The sequence below is a fragment of the Etheostoma spectabile genome, chromosome 21, assembly GCF_008692095.1.
Source record: "Etheostoma spectabile isolate EspeVRDwgs_2016 chromosome 21, UIUC_Espe_1.0, whole genome shotgun sequence".
Classification (NCBI taxonomy): Eukaryota; Metazoa; Chordata; class Actinopteri; order Perciformes; family Percidae; genus Etheostoma; species Etheostoma spectabile.
In genome coordinates, this window is record NC_045753.1 from 20122262 (window position 1) to 20129913 (window position 7652).

General features: G+C 41.4%; 2 protein-coding genes across 9 annotated transcripts in view; one reads left to right on the top strand and one right to left on the bottom strand.

Annotated features, from left to right (window-relative positions):
- The window catches only part of kif22 (kinesin family member 22), a 7528-nt gene extending 3555 nt beyond the window's left edge, over positions 1-3973 (bottom strand). The window contains exons 1-7 of one of the 5 annotated variants that reach the window (XM_032502450.1): positions 3794-3969; positions 3275-3472; positions 3061-3188; positions 2442-2593; positions 1617-1826; positions 752-1142; positions 289-409 (exon numbers count right to left, since the gene is read on the bottom strand). In XM_032502450.1, the coding sequence (XP_032358341.1) occupies positions 289-409; positions 752-1142; positions 1617-1826; positions 2442-2593; positions 3061-3188; positions 3275-3462 (1190 nt within the window). In that variant the 5' untranslated portion in view covers positions 3463-3472; positions 3794-3969. Of the gene's footprint in view, positions 1-288; positions 410-751; positions 1143-1616; positions 1827-2441; positions 2594-3060; positions 3189-3274; positions 3488-3644 lie in introns of all 5 variants that reach the window. The other 4 variants (XM_032502451.1, XM_032502449.1, XM_032502453.1 and 1 more) reach the window with 4 other exon arrangements.
- Positions 3974-4163: 190 nt separating this feature from the next.
- Positions 4164-7373, top strand: pagr1 (PAXIP1 associated glutamate-rich protein 1). 4 transcript variants are annotated; one of them, XM_032502537.1, is made up of 5 exons: positions 4164-4458; positions 4711-4926; positions 5268-5601; positions 5681-5769; positions 6237-7373. In XM_032502537.1, the coding sequence occupies exons 2-5, from the start codon at positions 4758-4760 to the stop codon at positions 6470-6472; spliced, it is 828 nt and encodes a 275-aa protein (XP_032358428.1). In that variant the 5' UTR covers positions 4164-4458; positions 4711-4757; the 3' UTR covers positions 6473-7373. The 4 variants fall into 4 exon arrangements, with proteins under 4 accessions (XP_032358428.1, XP_032358426.1, XP_032358427.1 ...); XM_032502535.1 differs by having other exon boundaries at positions 4167-4442; XM_032502536.1 differs by having other exon boundaries at positions 4167-4442; positions 4714-4926.
- The last annotated feature ends 279 nt before the right edge of the window (positions 7374-7652 follow it).

Below are 7652 nucleotides of genomic sequence, written 5' to 3' on the forward strand. Positions count from 1 at the left end.
GGGGGGGGCAAGGCCCTACAGTGCCCACCAGTAGATATGCCCGAGTGCATCTCTCCCAAAGTGATACCAGTAGGCACAGCAGCTTTACCCAATGGGAGCACTGCAGGGTGAGTTGCTTTCAGCACAAGTTATAAAATCATGGCCCACTGATTTGAGGCTACGGCTCATTTAAAGCAGTGTGGATTGGATTTGATGTTGTAGCTTTCAGCAGATGCAATTCACAGTCAATCAACACAATTCCTAAGTATGATTAGCCAAACAAATAACACGTCCGTTTTAATCTCAAACCTGTGAAAATCTGCACATGGTGAGGAACCATCCTGTTCAGTTTTCCGGTCGCCTTTGTGCCTCTTCTTTGGTGGCTCAGTGCCGGACACCCCTGCCTTGTGGTCTTCTTTGGCTCGCTTCACTGGAGATGAAGGCAGACGGGAAATTAACAGTTTAGTATTCAATGCACTCCAGCAGCACTGTTTGTGTAGTTATCTAAAGCAATTCAGATGAAGGGTGCACAGCATCAGGAATGTATTTAAGACAATGCTATAGTAAAGAAAATGCATAAAAACAGCACACTTCAGGTGTTTGAAATTAAAATTCTGGTATCCATCACACCCAGAGACCACCAGCTGTTTACTATGGGATATGACACAGGTGCCCCCTATTGGCCTTGGATTACACTCTTCCTTTTCTTGGCCTGTTAAATTTCTTTCTATACTTTGAAGAAAAAGTTAGTGCAATTCTCCGGTTTACTCACCTGGCAGCACAGCCACAGTTTCACAGGTGAAGGGTTTGTTCACAATGAGTTTGGATTTGGAGGCAAAGTTGAGCGCATTAAACGTATCAAAATAGTATTTGTACTCGGGTGCAATATTGGTGATCATGACGGAGTGCGCCGAGCCACCCAAAGAGTCCTGTAGCAGCCGTGTCAATTTACTGTCTCTGTAAGGCACGCGGACAGCAGTGCCAGAGTTCAGAGAGTCCACAACCTTGCTGAGAGTGAAGAGAGACAGGTTGATGGCTCCGCTCTCTTTTAGGCGGATGCCCTGGTTGCCGGTGCGACGGTTGTCTTCAGACCCAGCGAGGTCGATTAAGTACAGCTTTCCTGTCAGTTGTCTGTGGGGCAGGACGCGCTGAGTCCGTACAACCTAGATCATTGAACAAATTAAGATTTCACACAGGGCCATGACACAGAGACCAGACATGGTAGAAACACAGGGGAGGGAGGACAATTGGGAAATGCAAGTTTAAAATGGGGTCAAGTTAGGCAGCAAAAGAGGCTGATAAATGTGACACATTATGTATTAAGCAATACAACATAGGACGTAACAATTCAGAAAAAAGTGAGTCAGTGAAAGGAAACCAGTTGTTTCTTTCCCAGAATAGTCCCAAAAAGCCTAGAGGTTGCTAGTGGGATTGTTGCAGGAAAGAATTGATTTCAGCACCAGCTACCAAATCCTGACCTACTGCTCAGAGGCCACGACCTGTTTAAGATGCTGTTTTGACTAGCTACTTGATAACCATGCATATCAGTCCAAAGAAAGAAAAAACAAAGTGACTCTCAAAGATAATTATAAATGAACAAAGTTATTTCTCAGTGTTGATCAGATTATATGTCAAACCTTGATGAGGAGAACAGCATGGCTGCGGCTGGAGCGCTGGTTTAGTTTGGTAGAAGCTGTAGTACGATTAAGGCTGGCAGGGACAAAGTGTTTGTCAAACTCTGAGAAGGAGGAGATGGTTGTGAGAGTGAGGCCAGGGATCAAGATGTTCTTGTCTTTGTCCTCTCTGATTGGCAAATCCTGGGAGCTTGGTGATAGAAGATCTAGCACCTGAGAAAGAAAGATAGATTGTACATTGTCAAACATAAATAGCACTCAACTAAATAACCACAGATGATTTAAAAGCAGAAAAGATGGGGAAGTCTAGGGACATGGAAGGGGAGCACAGTTATGAGAACGGTTCAAATTAAAATCAAGGAGTAGCGGTTTCTTAAAATGGAGTGGTATGGTTTAAGGCACAGGAGTGCATGGGGGGGCTGGGGGGTTTCTGGTTCTGTGTATGTCATTTACATGATCATGAGTTGAGTTTTGTTCTCATTTATGCAATGCATGCATGCATGCATTTGGTAAGAACTGAGCATGCGACTGCAAATCAAGACTTGGATTATACTGCAAAAGGTGAGTTTGTAAACAGGCGTTTTGATATAGTTTTGCTGCTGTTAAACACAGCCCCCTTATTACTTTAATGCATCCAGACCTCCATTTTATGATTCTCCGTTCACCATGCAGGCATGCATGATAAAAACAAAGTTTTCCTTAGGAAACAAGGTAACACTAGGTGAGCAATTGATATAAAACTTGTCATTTTGAGGGTGAAGTATTCCTTTAACAACGAACACAGAGCATGAAAGTACCGGGTCACACTATACTGCCAACCATGTATACCTTCTCATTGTAAATTTCCAAATAAGACATGCCAATGCTGTAGTCCCATCCTTCATCCTCATCCTTAGCTTTGACCAGCTTGAAGACCTCGCCAACAGCTCGAGGGATCACCCCTGGCTGATCTGAACTGCCCATCATGGTGTGGGTCTTACCTATGAAAGAGGATGTGGTGAGTTAGCACACAAACAGGAAAACTGAGCATCCATATACAAAAAGGAGTTTCTTTTAACAAATTGTGTCAATATAAGATTACACAAATAGTATTTAACAAAATCTCTCAATTCAAATTCTAATGCCAACCGGTCGTCAGACACCGCCTACCAAGAGCCTGGGTCTGACCGAGGTTTCTGCCTAAGAGGAAGTTTTTCCTCGCCACTGTTGCTTGCTCTGGAGGAAACTACTAGAACTGTTCTTGTAAAGTCTGGAGTGTGGTCTAGACCTGCTCTATCTGTAAAGTGTCTTGAGATAACGCTTGTTATGAATTGATACTATAAATAAAATTATTTTGAAAGGTACATTCATTTTACTATTAAAAATATTACATATAATTAAAATTATTAATATTTAAGTGCAAGTAAACAATGTACTAGTTAAAAAATGCAATATTGCTGTAACAAACCAGCTCCTGTTGGTCCATAGGCAAAGACACTGGCATTTTGTCCCTTCAGTATGTGTGGTAGAATGGGCTTCACTGACGAAAGGAAAACTTCTTGCTGTGTCGTTTGTTCACCATGAAAAGCATCGAAACTGTTGGACATATAGATATAAGATTGTAACAATAGAATCATTTAGAAATTATAACAGCTGAGTGCTAAGAAGCGGAGGACACTGACTGGTATTTGACGGTTTCTGTAGCATTTCTCCAGTTAATTATTTCCAGGTTCTGAGAGTCCAGCCCTCTTACACACGGTCCTAAGTCTTTCTCATCTTGATTGTCCATATAGGGTCGCAGACGAACCGCCACGCGAACCCTGGACGTCTTCTTGTTCGCTCCATCTGGGACCGCCACACGCTGAGCCATGTCGGAACTCCTCCAAACAAAAGGCCTAACGTTAGATAACATAATTCACGCTGTGTTTAACGTTATCTGTGAAAAATGACATCTAAATAAAGCAGATTAGTGACAACTGTGATAACCGGTAGGTTTCAATCAAATTGAGATTTCCCTCAAACAAAGCATTGCAATGATAACAGAAGTTTTACCTTATTTACGATAAGGTCAGCTCCATTCGGCTAATAACAAGCTAAGGTTAACTAGCTACCGTTATGCCACGTAAAAGGTAAGTTACTCGCCTAGCTACGGTTAGTTACGCCTTTACCGAGTGTAGAACTAATGATTCGTTAGTGCTTACCGATATTACTGGGGACTCCTTGTTTAAAACCTTTGTTATGCCGCAAGTTTCACTTTTAGCAACATTGCGGACGCTGTCTTTTAACAATGGCGAACTCAAAGCATTACCGAACACTTTTCAAATGAGGAGCGCTGCAACCGGAAACGACCATTAGCCAATCAGAGCTCGCTCACACCCTGGCGCCTATTTGACGTCCAGCGTCCTTATAAATGAGGTTAATTCGTGCATCAAATATAGTAATCAACGTTATGTCATATAACTATGTATGCATGTTTTTAAATAAAGCATCAACGTGAATAGTGAAGCTAAATATGTATAATGAATTTCGGCCGACATGCACTCAGTCCCTTATGCGATTGCGCGCTTCGCATGGAGTCGGGCTTAAAGTAGATCTCTACTACACACACTCCTACTGCTGTCGGTTGTTCGCTCCGTCGATGCGCTGTCCATATGATGTTGAATCAGCGGGAATGCGCAGAACCAAGCAGATCGTCACACAGCTCTTCTGGTCCAAAATGGCGCTATGTTTACGTCTCTGTATAATCGTGTATCAAGTCTCATGGAGAGCTTTGGTGATTTAATACACCGGGAAAGATAATTGGACCTAACATTCAGCTACAGCAGTGATCTACGAGAACCCGGACATTCGGTAATGACAATTTAAGGCACGTGTCTTATCTAATTGTTATTTGCTGTCCAGAAATAGCTGACGGTTAGGCCTGAAGTTAGCCAATAAAGACAAGATTACGTTTCATGTGTTGCTTTGTTGACTGCTTGCCGTTCGGCAAAGTTAACAGCTATCGTTAGCCTACAAGTTAAACGTTATAGGCGTGGTACTTCTGTACTTGGCTAGTTCTCAAATAACTCTTACTTCACATACCTATAGTTACTTTTTCAGAATTCGTGCTTCTGTTCAGCAGATCTGTGGCTATAAAGTTCACCAGCAGCAGCAGGAAGTGGAAGGATGCAGGCTGAGGCCACGGACTCCTCACTGAGAGAGGGCATAGAGGCTCTGGGTGTGAAGGACACAGAAAGACCTGCAGCAGACAAACAGGACCAGGGCAGCACAGAGCAACAGGACACAGAGATGACAGCTGCCACAGATGAGGATACAACAACCAAGGATATAAAGGGTAACTATATTAAGAGACAAATAACGAATAAAGAAAGAGGGACCTTTTAGTATCTGCAGCTAAACATCAAGTACCCATAGGCAAGAAGTTTTACCACTAAGGGAAAAAGTCTCGATTCAGAGTCTTAAAAGTGCCCGATCCAGATGTGTGTTCAAAAGGTGTTTAATAACAGTTGTTGTGACCTTTGTTTTCCTGCTCAAATAGTGTGGAATTATTTCCCCAAATTGTTTTTAGAGTTTTACTCAGTGCTTATGTAACATATGTGCCTTATCATAGTGTAATTTATCTGCAGTAACTTCTTAAAATGTAATAATTAAGTTGCATTTTTGCTGCCTTCTCAGATGGAGACACGTATGCAGTGGAAGAAGAAGCACACAAGGATGAACCTCAGGCTGACACGGGGGTGGATGGTGAAGAGGGACAGCAGGCTGCTGGAGTGGATGGTGAATGGGAGATTGCGTACAGTGACGAGGAAATGGAGGAGCCCAAAAACTGGATGCCCCCTCCTGCTGAGATCAAAAGACTCTATGAGCTCCTCTCTAAAGGGGAGATGCTGGAATTGAACTTTGTGCCTCTTCCTAGGAGGCCCCCTACACCTGAACGCACCCCGTCACCTGAAAGAGATGACGAGGAAGAGGCAGCAAAGGAAAGAGAGAGGGACGAGAGAGAACGCAGGTCAGTATACCTATTTTTATTTCTTTTGGTTTGTGTACAGGTAGTGGAAAGGCTAAATACTTTTTTTTTTTTTCCCCAGGCCTCCAACTCCAACTGAGTTTGACTTTAATGAAGAGCAAACACAAGCCACTCCGAAAAATGCCTTCGTGAACAGACGCAGAACACCAGGTAATAACTGAGATTGAAGTTTTAAAACCTTGATCAGCATAAGCTAAATGAATGAGCAGTGATGGATGAAATATTAAGATCCTTTACTTAAGTAAAAGGACTAATACCACAATGTAAAAATACTGTTAGAAGTAAAAGTCCTGTACTGAAAATGTTGTCTTGAGTAAAAGTATCATCAGGAAAATCCCCACATTTTAGAAACTGGAAACGATCAAAACAGTTCTGTCAATCAACTTGTTTAATTGGCTAATCATTTCAGCTATACTGTAGGCCTGCATATTGTTGGGTAGTTTAATTCATAATAAAACATTGTATTTTATACACGTTTTGTGTGCATGAAAAGACTTGAGTAAACTTTACGTTACATTCCGCCAGTGTTGTCTTCTCTTAGCTCTACATTATATTCTAGAAGTTTAGTAGAAGTTTTTTTGGGAAATCCGGTTGACGTTTTTTTCCTTCTCTCCCAGGATCTTCAGCCCGCTCTTCTGTGAAAAGGGAAGCGCGGCTGGACAAAGTACTGTCAGACATGAAGCGCCACCGCAAAATTGAGGAGCACATCATGCGCACGGGTCGAGATCTTTTCAAGAGCGAAAAGAAGCTGGAGGAGGCTCTGTCTCCAAACAGCCAGAAGGAGCGGGAGAAGGAGAGGGAACGAGACAGCAACCCCAACACCATCTTTTCCCCGAGACAGAGGAGATACTAAGTATTAGGAATTAAGACTTGACCACAGGCAAATAAAGCCAAGAGCTTTCTGATGATTTCTCAAAACTTGAAATTTTTTAATGTTACCGAGTTTTGTATGTTTTCTATGTGTGTTTTGTATCTTGGCAATAAACATTTTAACCATGGGAAATGTTAACTGTTGTAATGAGTGTGCAGTAAGGGTAGACGATATGGACAAAAATATGGCATATGATCATGAATGCAGTATATAGTGTGATATTATAGAATTGCATGGATTCTGGCACCCTCTTGAGGCTCACTTTTACCCTATGCTCTATTTTATAGTCTATACCGATATTTGAGCAATGATGTCCAGATTTCAAAAATGGCATTTGATAAATTATTATGCAACATTGACAAAGCGTAGGGGAAAAACAGAGTCGAGGCAGGCTCAGGACAGAGAAGTTTATTTTAGCTAAGTTGGAGTAACAATACAGCCTTTACATAAGGCTCAGAAGCATATAGTATATGTATGCATAAATATGCATTCAAAACCACAAACCAAATAAATAAATAAATACAAATAAATAACAAGCATTTTGTGGAATATACAGTACATCAGTTGAAATGTTTTAGTATTGTCAAGAAGCAGTACCTTGAGTTCATGAAACGGGGGAATGGATGTTCTGTGTTCAACATGCCCACAGTTGTCCAGATGTTTTGGCACACGTTGCCCTGTCTTGATGGTTTTGGAGCGCTCTGTTTTTTTCCCTTTACCCATTTCTAGGACAGTGAAGGCGCTTCAAACAAACATAAAATGATAAAAACTAGCCAGTTTGTTCATAGGAGGTTCATAGAACCAGTGGCTCAAATAAACGGCTAATTGATTGAAGCAATTTATACAATGTGAAAAGGTTTAAAACAATTCATAGACGTATTGGCAAAAAAAACAAAACAGAAGTGAGCAACATCAAAATAGTTGCCATGGACAAATGTGATGCACGTCTATCACATAAGAATGCTTCCCTACAAGAGTATTTTTCGCTTTTGTTTCCCTTCAAATTGCAACATTGCAAGTCCCCTGACAAAGCTATAAATACTCAAATCTTATGGATCCTTACTGAAATATTCCAGCCAATTAAATGGGTATTTTGAGATTTGTATCAGTATAAAAAAAAATAAAAATAAAAAAACACTCCTTTTTTTAAGTGAATGCTACT